The 20,789-nt window shown below is 37.0% G+C and overlaps 1 protein-coding gene across 6 annotated transcripts in view; it reads right to left on the minus strand.

Moving 5' to 3' along the window:
* Positions 1-352: 352 nt before the first annotated feature.
* Positions 353-20,789, minus strand: part of strbp (spermatid perinuclear RNA binding protein) — a 227,828-nt gene continuing 207,391 nt past the window's right edge. For 4 of the 6 annotated variants that reach the window (XM_048559172.2, XM_059638313.1, XM_059638315.1 and 1 more), the window contains 2 exons: positions 18,322-18,366; positions 353-7,247 (listed from right to left, as the gene is read on the minus strand). In XM_048559172.2, coding sequence (XP_048415129.1) covers positions 7,153-7,247; positions 18,322-18,366 — 140 coding nt within the window. In that variant the 3' untranslated portion in view covers positions 353-7,152. Of the gene's footprint in view, positions 7,248-13,526; positions 13,988-18,321; positions 18,367-20,789 lie in introns of those variants that run through there. The other 2 variants (XM_048559174.2, XM_048559173.2) reach the window with 2 other exon arrangements.

The following is a 20,789-nucleotide window of genomic DNA, read 5'->3' on the forward strand; positions in this document are numbered from 1 at the left end:
TCTTTCGTGATATTGTCCCAGCAGGTTATATATGGTGGTATCCAATTAGTCACTTTAGTTGGATTCACTTCAAAACACTGAAAACATTCAATATAACATGCTCAATAGAAAGGCAACAAAAATGTTTGTGTTGTGGAGTGGTTTTAGTGAATCTCATTGAAGTTATGTAAATTCTGTACAAACAGTATTTTTTCAGAATTTTGGAAATAGACTTAACTGTTGGATAACATTTCCATTCATGTGCAAAAATCCAGCATTTCAATACCGATGAAGGCTCATTTGAAGAATATTCCGTAAGGGGAATTGACCATCAGGCTACTTTTACTTCAACTTTTCCAAAAATACTCAACACAATTTTAAATTGTGATATTTTATTTTACAAAATGCAAGTACTGGCTGTGTTGCACAGTTATTTGTGACAAAAAATTGCGTACAACAAAAAAATATACACTATAATTTATGTTCATTATTAAACTGGTGATTGCCTTTCTTCTTTCTATACACACTTCCATAAACATTTAATAACACAAATAAGCTTTTACCTCAAAGTAGTGTCCTAGCCTTTATCACTTCTAAGTACATACATTTGACAATCGAGACTAATTTTCCTCTGTAATTTTCACCTAGATGAACATACTTTCATATTGTTATATATTTCATGGTGTATATCTACCAATAGTCTCAAAAGGCAAGCTTTGACGCTTCAAAAGTACTTTCTGTAAATTAAATTCAAAAACAAATGGAAAGCTAATTGATTACATCAAGGTAATTATCTTGGAAGAGTTTGGTAATTTTACTGCCCTGATTTGTGCATTTGAAAATTTAATTTACATCGTGGTAGGGATTTAGAAAGTCCAGATCTATAACCAGCATTTCAAATCCCTTCATTACCCTGAGAGAAGTATTGCTGAATTAGAATTGTGCTTTAGCTTACAACTGAGAAGTATTCAATTATAACAAATTATTGCATAAACTGTAGATTAAGGTGACTGGGCATCGTTTCAAAGCATATTCAAAAACATGGCTGATGGTATTCAAACATGGCTATAATAAGCCATTTGCCAACATGAAATATGTTAGGTTATTCTTTTAATCTAATGTGGATGCATTTACACACAAATTTGGAACAACACTGAAGAACAATTAATGATTGTTAAAACTAGATGGAACATTTTTTCAGTGCTTACCTTTTACAACAAGTAGGACATTAAACATAAATTGCACAACATCATGATTTGGAAGGAACGACCAGTAGAATGTGGTTGAAAAAGGACACATTTTATCAAAGCTTTTTGTCTTACAACTCATCAGACAGTTCAAAGAAATGCCAAAGTAATAGGAAAACATTTACACACGATAACAGCACAACCAAAGTCCATTTGCCAACCAATGCTCTCCTCTCATCCAGCTGCACTTTCCCCTAAACACTGATACTTCTTAGAAATTGTCCTGATAAGTGTAAAGTGAAACTTCAATAAAAATGTATACTTTTCACCAAAACTTGAATTATGTTCTACCAAATGACCAGACACTTCAATTGCTAGATCTGTTGCTTTCTCCAACAGAAGATCTACTTCTGTGGCAAGCCTGACTGTGTCATAGTCAAGAAGCATTCCACCATAATAAAATGGAAGAATGGCACAGAAATACAGCATGAAAGACAGTACAGACTAGAAGTGAAACGCTAGACATTTCAAAAAATGGTAGAAATTTACTGTTGGATCCATGAATACTGATTCTGAGACAGCTGCATTTACATCATTCCGTAGAAGTTCTGGTACATAGCAGGGGAGCCATTGCATAATTCACATGTTGTTTTTAAAAACTGATTAAACAGAATGAAGGTGTCACTGGCTAGGCTAGCATTTATTGCCCATCTCTAAATGCCCAATTAAGAGCCAAATACAAATGGGTGGATCTGGAGTCATACATAAGCCATGCCAGCTAAAGATGACAGATTTCCTTCCCTAAAGGGTATACAATAATCAACAGTGCTTAAGTGGGTGCCATTAAATTAGCTATTTTTAAGCTCCAAAGTTTTAAAACGACACTTAAATTTCATAATTTGCCATGATGGGATTGGAACTCATTTTCCCAGAACATTAGCCTGGGTTTTTGGATTGGTGTTCCAATAACATTACCAATATACTACCACCTCTTGAGATTGAGCTAGAATACATGCTGTAGCAATGTAGTAATGTCATATGTTGTAGACAGCAATGAACTATGAGTACAGTCCAAAACTTTAAAAATCTGGAATTTCACGAAGCCAATATACAGATTTTGACTGCTCCAGTCTTGGCCTATTTGGAAGTGTTAACTCATATTGGAAAAACTAATTTTGGCACAATTCCAATTTATTCTGGTCCTCAACGCATAGTATAGTTACAATATGCATTTTAAATGAGATAATGACAATATCTTGACTGGCATGAAAATTAACATACAGTTGAGAATGCTTATGTCAGTGAAAATGACAAATGAAAATCTAAATTTCTAACATGATATAACTGATGTCAAATATAGATGATAAATGAAACATGACAGCAATATTTATTTCAGAACGGTGAAGATTATTAACCGGTTTAGACATTGGAATAAACAGTTCTCAACAAGTATAGATGCACAACCCTCCCCATTTTCACAGCAAATAAATGCTTTTAAAGTAAACAGAAATTTGCAGTAACCATCCAGAACAGGGATAGAAACATTCCAGTAGTGGTGTAACTCAACACACACTGCCTGACTTGACTGACCTGTGTCAACCTACCATTATTCCGAATATATCCTTGGACTAAAATATTTCATGTCAGAGCTATTGAACAAGCTGCTTAAGATGATAAGGAGCCTCGAAAGCATTATCAATTACATGGGAGACAAATTTTGCACTGTTGCCACAACACCCTAATTTGAGACAAGAGTACGTAGCTGAAGGAACACAGCAGGCCAGGCAGCAGAGGAACAGGAAAGATCGGGACCCTCCTTCAGAAATTCCGAAATGTCAATGTTCGTCAAGACGCTTCAAACTGCTTACAACAAAATCTTTTGCCTTCGAACAGCAACTCAGAACATATTTCTGCAGATCCACTTCAAAACCCAAGTACAATACTTAGAACAATATCAAAAAAAAAATTGCTTCCTCTGTATTCTCCTTTAGTTCTGCAACATCTCTTCATTCCTCTAATTTTCCTATTTAACACATTCTACCGACATCTCCTTGGGACATTAGGGAAGGGTGTATTACACAGCAAGATATTTTACAAAAAAGTGTTTTTTTCTGGACTTACGCAAGTCCTGCTACATGAATAACCTAGCATAGGGGGGGCATAGCATCAAGCTCAATCTTGACGAATAAAAATTTTATCCTGGTTTTTGCAAAGTCATTATTTGTGTCAAATGAGTGTTATACCACTTTCCAGGCCTCAACACTTGAGCAACTGTTGTACTGGAAAGAGACTGGATTAACAAAAGTTTCTTGACTTCAGGGTGAGAGAAAGAATCCTTTGCGGTTACTTAATCACTCAAATAATCTTTGGCGCCTCATTTTAACGGACACACAAACCTAACAAATGCCTAACCTGCAGATGCATCAATTGCACGTCAATGCTCCCCCAGAAATCTTTGAAATCTATATTCCTAACAAATTGCATTCATTACCTAAGAGGGTAATAGCTCACATTCTGGCGCCTTTTGAAGGTCTTTAAATGTGTACTCTGCCCCCGGCTCCCCACCCCGCCACCTATTTTCACCTCAACAGATTTCTCTCTTTGTAACTCGAACAAGTAAAAATCATGCAGAGCAACAGAAACGGCTGCATGCTTCATCACTGTCAATGAGAACGAGAGTTACTTTTAGGCAAGGCTTGAGCTGCAAAGAGGCGAATCAAAGATAAAATGAAGCAGCCCTTCAAAAAAATTGTCTTGTCTTGACAGGTATGCAATATGACTTATTCCTTCGAGATGCCAGTTAAATCAGTGGTTTTAAAACTGGGGTTTGTAGAGATTTTTAGCAAATCTGTCTCTAGGTAATAAAGAGAAAAAGAAAAAGTGGCAGCGGGCTAGGGGGAGGGGGACACTCATTCTGCACAGATTAACAGTAGTGCTTCTGTATCTCACACTAATAGCTGGTAGATTATCCCAGCCCAACGCTCCAGAATACTCTCTCTTTGTGGAGATGGGTACTTTGCTTGCCATCGTTTCAGCAATAAGTTTCACATTGACTGTTGGTAGGAGAGGAACTGAGCCAACTGCTACTTGATAAAAGGGTTCATTCAAATTGCACTCATCCAATGAGCAAGTGCAAATTTAATGCCTCCTAGCCTGAACACAGACACATTTTCTGTTTGGCTTTACTCTTGTATGCGTGGAAAACTGTTGATTTGATTTTGCTTAAATCTTCCACCAAGTTCAATAATGTAAATTCCTGGAATTATTAAGCAACACTGGGAAAAAGAGCTGGTTGGCACAAGTCCATTAAGTGTTTTTAAGAATGTCATTTTCAAGTTTGTACCTCAATAGAATTGAAAGAAATGAAACTTGTATGCTTGTGATTTTAAAAAGAAAATTAGAATAAAACTACTTTCAGCATGTTAAGTATCTAAATCAAGTGAAACTGCTGTTAATATTATCTGGTTAATAACTTTGATGTATTGTTGCTTACCAATGACATAATGCATACATAAGCTTTAAACACATTAGAAGCACTTCAACTGGCATACAGTAAAAGGTTAGTGGGCTTGCACTTACCCTCATTCATCTGTCTCATCATGGCTTCGAGTTTGCAAATTACTTAAAGTAATTACTTGCTTTCTTTAGAGTTAGTAAAACACTCCTCAGATGCAGCACTGTTGTCTGACAGTACTATGTAGTATTATAATTTGAGTTGAAGTCTCCAAATTACTCATCCATTATTTAAAGAGGGCCCTTCAACAAACAAAATTTCAGTGTCTGGGATAAATGGTCCCTTCTGCCTTGTATGTGGTAGGAGTATCAATTGGGATCAAACTGGCAATAAGGTCAGAATATCTATTTTGGAGTGTGGATGCTTCCAAAGATCACTTAAAGGTTAAGGAAGTCTGATACATTAGCAATTGCATTATGATGAGAATTAGCACCACTGCAGAACCCAGCGATTCATCAGCCTTCTGACTAATTCTGGAAGAGACAGTGAATATTTGATGCTAAAACCGCAGAATGATGCTTGCTTTATAGAATTCTCCCAGGTTTGATGAGAGTCGATGGTACAACTGCAAAACTTCTGTACATCCGCAGGATCTGTTTACAATGAATAAATTGTTTGCTTTTGCCATTTTGATGAATCAAGAACTGTTTGTTGGAAAGCAACAAATGTCAGTGTTATCAAGGGAATAGAAAACAGAATACCTGTCAACCTTTAGAACTAAAAGCTTGCCTCAACTGGAGGGAATATGAGCAGAAAGAAGTGAGATTTTCTAAAACAACCCTGTTGAGAAAATGTTGAGATGCAAGCAATAATGTGACACTTCAGGAAAAAGATAAACTTTTGTGATGTTGTCTGCAAATTCAAATTTAACTTTCAAAAGGACTGTGAAAGAACCTATCAATCCACACAAAAGATGATAAAATGCGAAAAGAGTCTTTGCAGGTCTTTTCTGGGGCCAAATGGAGAACATTATAAATAGTAATGATTCATAATGAGGCTTTACAAGCACTCAAGTGAAGGGAAGATAATCTGACAGGAACACTATGGCACGTGTTCTTTTAATGAATTTTCTAGTTCTATGTTCTATGGTCTATTTCTAGCCATTTCCAACTTTCAGGTGATGTATTTGTTGACAACTTATCGATTTTTCAAATCATACTGTGTAATAATTTTTTCATTCATGGGATATCATTGCTGATATTACTTGCTTACGTATGGTTTTAGCATCAATTTCATCAGCAAAATAGTGAAGCAACTTATAACTAGCTTGGATACTGCAGACAAGCAGGGTTCAATCAAAACCACCGACAGAATGAAGTTTTTAAATACATTCTGAACTGTTATACTTACTACATGAATCTGAATGTAGAAACCAAAATGTTACTTCACTTCTGAAACTTAAAATTTAAAAGTGGACTGAGGCAAGTTACTAAATGGAGTTGAGGCAAGTCTAGTTTTTAACAATTAATGTACATCGAAGCATTTGTTTTTGGATGGCTATTATAAAAACTGACATTTTCAAAGGGATTTATTGTTCCAACAGTTTAAAAAGGAGTGTAGTATAAATTATAGCTCTATAGATAACAAAAATGCTAATGAACACACATTTCAAGCACTGGCCACTGTTTCAATATTAATTCCAAGAGTTTGATATTTGTTCATCAGCCTTCTTGTAGAAGATGTCAATTATTGATGAAAATTGGTTTGCCCTTTGTTGTGCTGATCTTGGTCATTCCCAAATACTTTTGATTGGATTTCAAGTATCTTGTTGGACATAAAGCCCATAGCTTTGCCCAGCTTTCACATTTTGCTTAAATTAAACAACTACTTTAAACAGTGCCCAGCCACCATAAATTTAGAAAATTATTTTACAATTTTTTTTAAACCCTGTATTAATAAATCAAGGAAAACACCAAGTCACTAGCATTTAAATTAATCGATAATAGAGAACGCTCACGACTTTGTAAATAAAGGATTGATTCAGTGTTACTCTTGTATTGCACAATACTTAAGACTAATAATCTGGTGGTTTTACAATGTATTATGACATTTCATTTCAAAATTTTAAGTGTTGAACCCATTAAGCAAATGACTAGCAGCAGAGTTGACAAAGCAAGTCAAATTCACAATAACTTTTACTTAAGTACGAAAACAAATACATGTAATTGTCTCAAATGCGAATTCTAAATGAAACAGCATAAGATTAATATATATTAAAATGGAGGAGTAGGGAAAGAGAATCAACTTTATTATACAGTTTAAATTTCTAATTGCTGGAATCATTGATAAACAATGCTCATGATTTTGGCTTAAACACGTGAACTCTAAAAATTTAAAGTAAGCTACTTCCAATGACTGTTATTCGTGCAAGGGCTGGATAGAGATATGACCATGAAACAGTCTGCCTTTTTTGCCCAGCCCACAGCCGAACTAACATAAAAATAAGTTTTCAAGTCGCACAACCTGATGGTTCTAGAAGTCAGAGTCGAAATCCTGAGGACCCAAGTGAATAATAAAAGGTGCGATGGCCCGAGGCTGGTAATAGGGATTGTCAATGAAAAAACCACCTACAGTAAGGAACAAAGCAGAGAAGCAAAACTGCACATTAATTAACATTGCAGTGAAGCTATTTCATGAGCATTTATATTTCTCTGCTCCTTTAGCTGTATGTGGAATTTTCATTACAAAAGGGCAATCTCAGTCAATGGCATTAAAATTCGAAACCACACATTTCCTACTTTGATATCAGATAGTTCATTTTTAATAAAGCAGATAAACGTAAAATTTGCAGCAACTGGGGTGTTCTGACAATGTGGTTAGGCCCAAAAACAGAAGTTACTGGAAAAGCTCAGTTCTGAGGAAGGGTCACCAGACCCAAAACATTAACGCTGATGTTTTCTTCACAGATGCTGCCAGGCCTGCTAAGCTTTTCCAGAAACTTCTGTTATTGTTCCTGACTTACATCATCTGCAGTTCTTTCAGTTTTTATTTAATGTGGTTAAGCACTTCTTTGGAAGAAAGAAAAATAAAGACAAGAGATATGAAACAATCACAGTCATCATTTTGGAAGATGTACAATGGCTTGCTTATCGATCTCATGGAACACAATCAAGATGTTTATCTTGGTAAAATGAATGAGCAGCAATACTGCAAACTTCAGAGATGGATGTGTGTTATCCTAGGGTCATCCAAACAAACCTTTCTGTGCAATAAAAACAATGCAAAACAACAAATTGCCTGTTTGTTCAAAATTCAGCCATCCAAGGAATTAACAATGAGTGTTTATGCAATTTAGGGCAGCTTTGCAAAGCTATAAAAAATTAAAACAATAATAATTTTGCTTTCCATTTTGTTTTTGCACATTACAGTCAACTGTAGTTAGTGGACTGCTTTTGGAATAATATTTCTGAATTTGTTAGGCAGGATTAGAAAATACAGAATTTGCCTAAATAATACAGCAAATATTCCAAATAAAGAATGTCATACACACCTTAAAGTAGTTTTTCAGATTAAGCCTTTAGGTTTGCCACTTGGGGTTCTGAGATATTACAACTAAAAAAACGTGTTCATAGAATGTACCTAACTCAGGGATGAGTGTAGCTGAAGACAAAATGGTGTGAAAATAATGATAAAAAGATCTGATTTTTTGTGACAAGAAATCATGTAACTATAGGACTTTTCAATGGTCATTTGTGAAATTGACAAGCTCTTAGCTCACTTCAAATAAATGGAATAGTTAGTTTCCATGTACAGAGAATTATTAGTTTAGTGTTCCCATTGGTTAACTTCAAACACAGTCAAGAATATGGACCAATGTATTTGCATCAAAACTCCAATGTGATCTCACATGTTAGCACTAGAGCAACTAACACAGAATGAAGTTCTTACAAAAAACAGAACTTGATATTGCTGAGTTATTGACATGCAGAGCAAAGCAAAGGACTATTACAGCAGTTCTTCATAATCCTTTTCCAAGGTGACCTCATTTTAACTGGAGCACCACCTTCTCAAGGGTATGTAGGAATAGGGACAAAATAATGGCTTTGCTAGTATCACTCTCAGTCCAAAGACAAAATACATATTTAAAATGCTCTTGAAGATTAATGTAACTCCAACAAGTACAAAGCAGCTCAGTAACACTTACTATATAAGTATCAAAGTTTGCACATTTATAGATGCAAGTTAATTTGCACACATACAAATGAAAATAGGTTCCTGAAGAACTAAAATGTTATTTTATCTACTCCTTTAGGTTTCAGCTAAGCTCTCCATATTCCATGGTGACAGAAGGCTCAGAGAAGCACTACAACTCCAAAACCACGCACTCACTGTGATGAACTCCTCTCCCCTTCCACTCAAATACCGTCTCACATTTACTCACCAATTCCTGTTCCCAAACACCCTTTCACTCATTCCTCCCTCTACAACCTTCACCCACACTCTCCCTCCCCACCCACAACGCCCTTCCCTGCCTCCCCACCCAGATCCATTCAACTTGTCCCCTACTCTCACCCACCTGGATTTCTCCACTTTTCCCAGACTCAATCGCTGTTCTTGCCCTTGTTGTCAGCAGGCAGCTGTTGTTGGTGCTTGGCCAGTTGTCACTTGCATCTGTACTTTGGAGAAGGGCGAGCCGGGGAAATGAGATTGGGCCCGAATGATCTGGGAAGCACTACCTATTCCATCACTGAGTGACTGACTAGTGCCAGGTCCCCGTGGAGGCTGACACAGAGGTGATGGAAAGTGATGACTGTTGCCAAGGACAGGATGGGGCTCAAACCACAGCAAGCCAGAGCTTTATCATGGGGTCGAGGCTGGAGCCTCAAGCCAAGTGGCAGGTGTGATTGTGTTGGGGGTCACATTCATTGGCAGTGGAGCCTCATATTAGTTGAGGAAATCGACCTGACCCACACCAGTGGTTGTCATTGTCATTTGCACAGAAGAAGTGGCATCAGGAAGATGGCCATGTAGAGGAATGTATTTTGGATGCTGCACATTGCAGCAGCTTCCTATATCTCCTAATGACACAAAAAGGAAGTTGTCAATGTAGTAATTTAATTACAAAACCAGAAGTTGCTGTAAAAGCTCAGCAGGTCTGGGAACATCTGTAAAGAAACATCAAGAGTTAGCTTTTGTGGGTCCAGTGCACCCAAAACATTAACTCTGATTTTACTTCACAGATGCTGCCCGACCTGCTCAGCTTTTCTAGCAAATTCTGGTTTTGTTCCGGATTTACAGTTCTTTCAGTTTTATTTGGTAATTTGATTAACTGTAAGTCAAAAGCAGTCCAGATTAAAGACAAAGGTGATGAGCAACATCTCTCCCAGTCAGATGAGTCTGGAAATAAAAATGAACTCTGTGATCCAAAAATTGGAGATCTACCAAATGGCAAAAAATTCTGATTTCTGCTGGTTAAAAATAAGACATTCAAAATCCTTAATTACATGGAATGGATTTGCTTGCCATTTGTTTCAGAGTCAAACTCAAACACCTGAAGCCGTATTTACTAATTCATACAGAAGTCATTCCATTATACCCATAAAGTGAACCCATAAGTACTTCTGGAATACTTTCTATATGCTAGTTTTAGACACAGGCAAGCCTCAACATTGTCCGTTACTGGTTGGGCACCGTTCAAGAACTTTTCACTTTTCTGATGTCAAAAGGAATAAGCCTATGATAGCAACATTCTTAACAATCCCCAGATCTGTGTTTTATGTTTCATGAGATGTATTTAGAAAATCCACATCTGGATGGTGCAATGAGGGAAACAAGTAAGAAATAGATTTCATATTGCCTCCATTGAGAATCCGACCAACATCAGTTAGTCTCTGAGTTCGAGTCAGTAAGGTCTGCAGATGCTGGAAGCCAGATTCAATAAACACAGCAGGTCAGACAGCAAAGGAGCTAGAAAGTCAATGTTTTGGGCCAAAGCCCTTCTTCAGGACTGGGGAAGGTGAGGGGAGCCCAAACATAAATAGAGGGAGGGGGCTAGGACTGGGGAAAGGTAGGGAGATGGTGATAGGTGGATGCAGTTAAGGGGTTATTGTGATTGATCAGTGGGAAGGATGCAGCAGATAGGTGAGTAGGAAGATGGTCAGGTCAGGGAGGCGGGACATTGGTTAAGGCTGGGGGTGGAGGGATTTTCAAGCTTGTGAAGTCAATATTCAGGCCCTTGGGCTGGAAGCTGCTAAGGCAAAATATCAGTTGTTGTTCCTCCAGTTTGCATTTGGCCTCACTGACAGTGGAGGGGGCCAAAGGTGAACATGTCACTATGGGAGTGGTGACGGTAATTAAAATGGATGGCAACCTGAAGGTCAGGTTGGTTGGTGCGTGCAGAGCGCAAATGCTCTGTGAACTGGTCCCTTAGTCTGTGTTTGGTCTCCCTGATTTAGAGGAGATCACATTGGGAGTCAACAAGCTTGGAGCTGGACAAACACCTGTACCCGCACCTCATTCACAATCCTTCCAGATCCAGCAGAGATTCATCTGCACCTCTTTCAACCTAATTTATTGCAGCTACTGCTCCCGATGTGGTCTCCTCTGCATCAGCTTATAAATGTCAGTAAACTGTCACATTTCTTATAACTTTAACGTTAATACTTTTTTCTTAACAGTCAAGACTTCATACCAGCCTCTCAGAAAGGAGGAATTGCTTAATTGCGTTTGGAAAGAAAACATTAATAAAGCCTGAAAAACTCCAGAGCAAAATTAGAAAAAAATAGCTGTTAAATGTTAGCAATGTCTAAATTATAGGACTTTTAAAAAGCAGTCAAGTTAAATGATAACCAACTGTTTTCTATAGAGTCCACATGCATTATTTTTGGCATTTTTACGTAATATTTGGATGGATTTCTTTAAATTATAATTTAATAACCTAAATTTATTATTGTTGCTCCAGCTGCCCTGATGATGAAATAATAAAATCATTTTGGTTGTCTGCTTGCAGCTGGTGTGGTTGTCCCTTTTGCAATCTGCCTACAATACTGGATTACGTGTTCAATAACAAAAAAGGGAAATTTCTCCCCCAGCTCCACAGGAATTATTCTTGTACAAAAATCAGCTTGTCAGAAAAAGCCACGAACTCGTCGATAGGAATCAGTACACAGAATTTTGAAGGAGGCAAGATAAGTAGCAAAGCTGTTTAGGCAAAGCTTATGGGATCAGAAGTGAAGAACAAAAAAGCATAGAAACAAAGCAAGTTATGCCAAACATTTATAAACCACTGATTAGGTTCCAGCTGGAGCACTACGTCCAATTTCAAACACTATACTTTAAAGGAGATATTATTATGGCTCCAATGGTTAGAGAATATGATGATAGACTTGTATTTTCCAGAATATAGAAGTCTAAAGGGCAATTTAAGAATTTTAGGATTTTGAAAGGAATAGGTAGATGGATGGGAAACAAAAATTTCTAAGAGGGGAGTTGAGCATAAGAAGATATCATATTAAAAACAGAAGGCAATCATTCAGGGAAAAGTTAGGAGAAACTTTTTCTCAGAAGGTGGTACAAGTGTGGAACAAGTAAGTTATGATGATCTGGAATGCACTGCTTGACAGAGCAGTGAAATAATATTTAATAACCTTAAAAAGAGAACTGGATACAAATGCAAGAAATTTGACACTATGGGAAAAGGCTAATTGGATAGTTCAAGAAGCTGGCACAGGTAAAATGGGCCTAATAGTTATTTTTTGTGCTGACTGGTTCTATAATATGCATATTTTGTTTCTAAACAGATTTACAAGTGCAGCACATGCATTTTAAAAAAAAACAAAATATCATTATGGAGATTTAGCAATTGAAAATATATAATTTTTCAGATTTTGTCTGTCAGACACCTATAACTTTGGGTAAGAACTATCATGTTTATGTCCCTATCCTTCAAGAGCATGTAGACTCCTATCAAGAAACACTTTAAAGTATTGGTCAATTTAGAATCAATTAAATTTCAGGTTTTTTGTACACACCTGCATAAACTGCTATCATTGACTTCCATTCTTACCACAGTCCAATATAGTCAAAATATTTTAAGAAGTTGTCCTTCTCAGGAATAAACAGCAAACAAACCTGATTGGTACCTTAATCTTAGAAAGAAAGCGATGTAATCAAGGATGATCTTAAAAATAATTCTCAAAGCCTATAAAAGTGGCATATCATTTCCACAAAAGGCATGCATATACATTAAAAGGGAATTGGAATAAAAATGTTGGTTAACAATTATATAAACACAAGCATCTGAAGTTCTGTTAGGCTTGACAAATGATGCAAGAATGATGGCCTACGAGTGAGACATGTCACTTTTCAAAAAAAAACAGCAGCACTCAACAAGAATTGGGACAATTAAGTAGCGGATATCCATGGGGACCTTGTTGCTGCTTCAGATTCTTCATTTTGTGCAGTGGGAAAAAAGGTTCTCAGCAAAGGAGGTTTTTTTTTGTTTTAATACTACAGCTCATCAATTAAAAACCTGTCTACCAGGAAGCAACTAATGCAAGTTAAGGTTCATGTCAGATAACTATGAAAAAAGGCCACAAGAACCAAATATGAGATTATGGAGGCAAGACAGCCTTAAGCCAATTTTACACATGCTTCATACCAGAAGTGTAGGAAGGGCATAGGTATATTAGCTCATTTGCAGCTTCCATCATTTGTATAACATTCAACTTTTGAAACAACTCAAAATAAATTCTGAAGTATAGTTATAAACTAAATTATAAAAATTGAGCGGGAGGGCAAGTACCATTTCATTACACAAATGATGGCCAGTACAGAGCATATGCACAATACTGGGTTAAGGCTTTGCTACATAAAGTGATTTATAAAACAGGCAATACGCTGGCTGGTTCTGAAACAAAGTGTTTATTTGTGATCAGAGATCTGTTATCTATACATCCTTCACAAATAAGCTTCCATAAAATTCTTCAGAAGCTATGATTCAATTAAAATGTCTGTGAGGTTTTTTTTTAAGTTTATTACTTTCTACCACAGAAGGCTGGCATAAGTTATATTGAGAATGAGGTAACATTTCACAGTACATCTTCAAGTTTTAATGAACTAAGCCTTTTTGTTAAAATCAAAAAGATAGGAAAATTATTTTACAAATAATTTGCTTCATACAACATTTTCAAAAGAAATTTAATTAAAAAAGCAACTTTTTTCTCCTAATGCTCACTTTTTTGCTATTGTGATCAGAATCAGTTGTTAGGCTTCTAACACAGTAATTAGCTGAAAAAGGAGTAAAGGGGAACAGGATATGTTGGAATTTTCATAACTGGGAACAGAAGCATTCTCTTGCCTGGCAAACCTATAGAGAGAGAAGAAACGAAAGGACCCCAAATAAGTTTAATGGTCCATTAAATTGACTTACGAATATATGGTTCTGTCACCAAAGATCTTTCCAGATTAACTATTCAATTTTAATGTATTTATTTACCTTTACATATATCATCTAATTTTATTGAATAGGTTGACAAAACAAGCAAGATTAAAATCGATATTATTACAAACTGCATAATTCAAATGCTTGGAAATTTGAACTTTTATCCACAGCTGTGCCCACATCATATTTTAAATTAAGCACTGGAAACAAGTGTGAGACTCTGAACATTTATTTATATGATATATTTTAAAATAAAAAAAACTTATCCTGTTGAATACAAACTTCATGAATTGCAAAAATAATTTACTGGGAATAAAATCTGGCATAGTGGAAACCATATCTAAGGCCAGAAACTATATCATTAATTATTAAATAGGATAGTAGGTGTAGCTGCAATTCTGCCAATTCCAGAACAAAAATAAATTGAGGCTTCTGTTTAATGCAACGTTTGAAAGAAAGTCGTGTGCAATACTGGAGCAGTGGTTCATTAAACAACCTTATCATGTTTGTACAATATTCCCTCTTTCCCAATTGGGACAACTCTCCTTTTCTCATTATTAAGTACCCATTCCATGAAATAGAGCATTCCTATCTTTTAAGAGAGTATTTTAGCAGATTTTGTAATCAGCAATATTTAGAGTAGTAAATTTAAGTGCTGGAACATGTAACACAAGAGAAAATAATTTCAACTAGATGTGTGTATAAATTGCTTGACATGGAGATGGACGTGGCACTCTAAGCTCTATCTTGATCACACAGTCTCTGCATGAAGTTATAACTCTAGGTCACTTTACAAAAGTAATCTCTAGCATGTATGGATGATAAGCTCTCAATAGATATTTCTTCAGCAACCACTTCAAATCAACTACACTACCTAGATTTCAGAAAATCTGAATCTAAATCAGATGACATCCACAGAAACATTATTTTGTATTTCATTTGAAAAGCATATCTGGAAAGATCAATGGGTTGTTAATTAATGTTATTTGGTTGAATACTAAGTTCTTGTGGCCTCACAGAATTCTATATATCGAGACAGATTTCTTATTCTCAATTTTAATCATCATTAGAAATCACAAAGCAGCAACAGTAGGTGTTTTAACAGCACCAGATGACTGAAGTGCAAATTTCCCAACATGCAACAGCTTACAAAGGCATTAAGACACTTTCAACCTACAGCCAAGGAAACAGCCGCGTCAAATGTTGTTTTGCATCACATCTAGACACTGGAGAAACACAGGGTCTTTATATGAGAAATGATGACAATCATCTCTTTTTGAGAAATAACATTAATTTGGATTGCGTTGAACATTGCTGCATGCTGAACTGACAAAAAAAAACTGCAAGTTTTCTGCATTGATTTTAGAAATATAGCAGGTAAGTTATTTCAGACGCATGCCAGCTGTGACTGTCCTAGCAAACTTTGCAGATTTATATTTGGAACTATCATGATACTTAAACTGCTCGCATGTGCAGCTCAACTCGGGCTCCAAATAAATCTTACACTTGCTTGTCATCATTTGCACATATGACTCATTCAAAGCAACAGCACAGTGCCAGTTTCTGAGATTAAATCAAGCTTATTTTAGTAAGTTATGGAAACCTGTGTGTATTGTTGCAACAATAGAAATAAATATGTACTACAGTACAAAAAAATGTGAAAACAGTCAAAAGACTGGTAAAAGCTGGCATTTATTATTATTATTCCTCCCAGCACTAAGCATTTACCTGCTACAATAAAATGTGGAGGGGTCAATGACTTGACTATCTTTGAAAGTATACTTCAAAATAATGCTTGATTGTTCCACTTGTTGTGAAGTTGGGTAGACCACTTATGGTTTGGGAGGCAGGAAGTTAGAATTTAGTGTTTGTAAAAGGCAATGGTGGCGGAGGGGGCTGCGGGGAAGCATTGCATGATCCCTTTAACAGATGATGTGCTTTTTCTGAGCTCAGGGATTTAAAATGGATGTCTGTAAGCTGCAGCTTTAAAGGTTGCAAGAACACAGAGCAACCAAATTGAAACATTCGTATCAGAAGGTCATACAGTCAGCAGGCTAAGCAGCAATTATAATCAAATTTTGAATTTAGCCAATCAATTTGAACCAAGCATTTAAGATACCAAAGACCAATTAAATTTAAACCTGATGGTTTTGCCAACATAGCAATATTTCTTACAATAAGGTTGATCCTGTGTCATCATGGGTATAAAAGAAGAGGGCAGTTGGTCAAAGATCAGAAAACTAATAGCCTTCAGCTCTCAGTCTCTAAGTTTTATAGAAAGCACCATCTAAATAGCAAAAAGGTATCCATGGCACATCTAGTTAATAGTGTTGAACGAAAAACATCAGAGAAGGCAGAGAGCATTCCAGAAGAGACAAACTGGCTGTAATTTCAAGACACTAAATTCTATTCTTAACTTTATATAAGTGGGACTTGTATTTATTAGAACAGTATAACATTAGAATCTTGTTTTATTCAGGGATAGCTAGTAGCTAGAAGGGATTTATTTGGTTTGTTAACAGGTTAGATAATTTGTTCACAGTTAGAGCTCGATAAATAAATTTTTACTTGTTGATTCTAAAGTGAGTGTCAGGGACTTATTCTATTTAGAATTTGCTGAAAGGCAGGTTACACCACTTTTCACACTCCTTTTATAGATTAAAAGGCAAGGTGTTCCTCTTTGGGCGTTTCAGTTTTAGTTCTGATTGGGGCGTGGGGTCAACCTCTGCTTTGTAACAATATTACCTCTATTTTAAAACTGTACTTTTTGTTACATTAGCACATCTTTAAAATCTTTATTTACTAAGTGAGAAGACCAGTTCTGTTTCTTACTCCAAGTATTTCCAAGTTTGCAGATTTAAATCATGTTTAAATTCTACCCTTTTATAGTCTCAACCTAATTAAATCAGATCAATCAAATTTATTTTGAAAGTGTGAAAGAAAAATTGGGAAAATTAGGAACAAATTAAAAATTTTAACAGCTGGGAAGACTCATTTTGGTCACAGACAAAATTGTTAACAAAATGGAATATTTTTCACAGTCCTACTATTGACCAAAATGCTAACCATTTTGCTAAGTTCTTCAGCTGTCAAGAATAAGCAAGATGTCAGAGAAACAATCAGATGGGCTGAAATGTTGACATTCTTCCATCTTGATATTCATCAATTTAACATGTAGGTTACAATATGAAGCTTAGCAAGGCCTTACATTCACATTCTACTAAACCCTTTTTGAATTGCAATCATTTGTCAAAAGTTGAGATAAGTATGAATGCTGGCATATCACTTAGCAGCATTACAACTTTTTTTAAAAATGTGAATGCTATAAGTTATCAACTAATTGTGATTCATTTTGCATTTACAACTTTAAAATAAATTATGCCCGCTTAGAGCTACAGAAAAGGGTAACAGCAGCAGTATACTTGCCAATTTGACTGGCAGTGCAATATGCTTTGAATAGAGCATCTAATGGCTGTAAGCATTGGGACATTTAATAAAATATACAACTTGGCATGGAAGGGGACAAGCAGTTTATCAGCAGTCCCTTTACAATATGATTTTTCTTTGCAAGAAGAGTTCCGACCGTGAGGATAAACACAAGGTTATGCTGATTTCTTCCACTGCGTATAAAGTTGTTTCCAAGACAAATGGACTGCTTTCATACAAACCTCTAGATCAAAATGAACTAGTTGCTATCTAAAAACAACACCTTATGTTTTAATAAAATGCAACACTGAACCCTTCAGAGTACTTAAGGCAAATGAATTTTTGAAAAAAAATTCAATTTTCCAAGTTCATAATATTCTCTCTTTTTTAGATTAGATTTCCTACAGCGTGGAAACAGGCCCTTTGGCCCAACAAGTCAACACCGCCCTTTGGAGCATCCCACCCAGGCCCATCGCCCTATAACCCATACACCCCTGAACACTACAGGCAATTTAGCATGACCAATCCACCTACCCTGCACATCTTTGGACTGTGGGAGGAAACTGGAGCGCACCTGGTTTTGTTCTCTAGAATGCCAATTTATAAACGTACAAAATTGAAATCTGAAACTTTTCACTGAGTATCGAATGCACAGAGGTAGCATCAGCAAAAAAAAATCGGGAAAGAGAGAGTGTTTTCAGTACTTGATGGGTTGTCAATATTCACACATACATATATATCTCCATAGAGAGGAGATATATATGTTCCAGATTAAGGCACTAAGGAAATGATTGTCATCTTAAAGTCATAATCAACTGAATGGTCATACATACCGTAAGCTGGGGCAGCAGCACTGTATCCATATGGTGTCCCATAACCTAAAGATGAAAAGAAATCAATGTTACTTTCCCATTTTAGTACTAATGTATTACATCAGTAAAAATACCCAATGTAATAAAAGTAATTTTATTCAGTAATGTACTTCATGCTCTTGGTTTACTATATCGTGGGTCTACATGCTTGTGGCTTGACTATTAAGTATATTTACCCATTTTCAAACATTTGTCAAAAATTAGATTAAAACTAGCCACCAGAATAGTTACCAAATCAATCCCAATGCACTGCTTTTTCTTCTTAAAAAGGATATATATGTTTTCTAGAATGTCTACAATAAAATCAAAAACTAAAGCCTTCATCACTAAGAACAAGTAAAACTATAGGTAAAATGGAATAATTAAAACTCCATTACTTTCACAATTAAAATTTTTTTCCTAATTATTATTCAAAAGCTATGTGCATCTTCACACCATCTCTTCACCAATATTCCAGTGGGACTACCCTTATCTGATTTCACTGTTAGCTTCTCATTATAGTCAGAGCATCTCGAGCAATGGCTTAAATTGGAACGTTAGTTTGTGGAATTCTTCACCACAGAACTGCTGAGGTGGGGACATTATTGAATGATTTGTTGAATGAGATAGCAAGAACTGTAGATGCTGATGCAGTGTGGAGCTGGAGGAACACAGCAGGCCAAGCAGTGTCAGCTGGGACCCTCCTTCAGAAATGTGGAGATGGAGGGGAGCTGAGCTCAGAAATAACTAGAAAAAGAGGAGGAATGGGGCTGGGGAAGATAGGTGGGATAGTGGTAGGTGAGTGCAGGCAGGCAGTGGTGGGGATTGGTCAGTGAGGTGGAAGTGGCAGATAGCTGGGAGGAGGAGGGCAGGTTGTGTCAGGTCAAAGAAACGGGGATGAAAGGGAGGGTTGGTCATGGGATGAAGCGATTTTGAAACTGATAAAATCCACTTTTAGGCCATCAGGCTGCAGGCTCCCAAGGCATTGGAGGAACAGTACCTCATAATCCACCTCAAGTGCTTGCAGCGTGATGGCCTAGATGTGGATTTTACCAGTTTCAAAATCTCCCCACACCCAGCTTCCCTCATCCCATGACCAACCCTCCCTCTCATCCCCGTTTCCTTGCCCTGGCACAACCTGTCCTCCTTCTCCCAGCTATCCGCCACTCCCACCTCACTGATCAATTCCTACCACTGCCTACCTGCATTCACCTATCACAATCCCACCTACCTCCTCCAAAACCACCCCTCCTCTCTATTTCTGAGCTCAACTTCCCCTCCCTCTCCCCACTTCCGAAGAAGCATCCTGACTGAAATGTCAGTTTTCCTGTTCCTCTGATGCTGCCTGGCCTGCTGTGTTCCTCCAGCGCCCTACTTTATTTTTTGATTCATCATTGCTTGTACCAGAGTACAGTGAAAAGCTTTTTTTACGAGCAGTATAGGCAGATCATAGTAAGCAAGGACGTACAGATCATAGGGTGGAAAAAAAAAACACTAGACAGAGCCATACAAGTTATGAGTTAAATCGCACAGGGTGTGTGCTAGGCAAGATCAGCATTGTATCAAGTTAGAGAGTCCATTTAGGTTGTTAGAGAGCATTGCCAGGGTGCAATGGGTTTTTGATGATGTTGGCAGCCTTTCTGCAGCAACAGGCTATGTAAATGGAGTCCATGAATGGAACACTGGCCTCTGTGATGGTCTGGGCTGTTCACACTACCTTCTGTAGCTTCTTACGGTCCTGGGCAGAGCAGCTGCCTTACCAGGCCATTACGCACCTGGACAGCATGTTTTCAGTGGCGCATCTGTAAAAGTTGGTAAGGGATCCTGTGGACAGGCCAAGTATATTCAAGGCTGAGGCAGACAGATTTTTCATCAATATGGGAATCAGACTTTGTGGGGAAAAGGCAATGTGTATTTGAGGGTCATTAGATCAGACATGATCTCACTGAATGAAGGAGCAGACTTGATGGGCTGAATGGTCTACTTCATACTTCTGATAGCCTTTCAGAATCTCCTTCTCATTCAAACGCTGCCTCTCAATGACACCATCTGGAGACACTAGTACAATGAGATCCAATGTCTTGTGCTCTTAATTATGCTTCTCCTGCGATGTTATCAGATCGCTTAAATATGGTCCTGGATAAGTTGCAATTTCTTCCAAGTAAACATTGTGAAGGTGAAAGTCAGTTTCTTCAATTCCTGCCAGAAAGATATACATCATTTCTACAATCATGAGCAATCACCCGTTAATGAGTATTTCTGTCCACCTTGGAAATTCATGTTACTAGTCATGGGTTCTGTGGGTTCTTGCTTGGCTGACCAGCCTGATTTTACAGCCAGATCCCCACACATACGGTAGGAAGGTGCTTCTGACAGGTGGAATTGGTCCTTGACCTCGAGATTGCTGGCATTTCTTTCTCTGGTTTCTTTTAACATACTTTATCTTTCTT

This window comes from Stegostoma tigrinum, chromosome 29, assembly GCF_030684315.1.
Source record: "Stegostoma tigrinum isolate sSteTig4 chromosome 29, sSteTig4.hap1, whole genome shotgun sequence".
Lineage (NCBI taxonomy): Eukaryota > Metazoa > Chordata > Chondrichthyes > Orectolobiformes > Stegostomatidae > Stegostoma > Stegostoma tigrinum.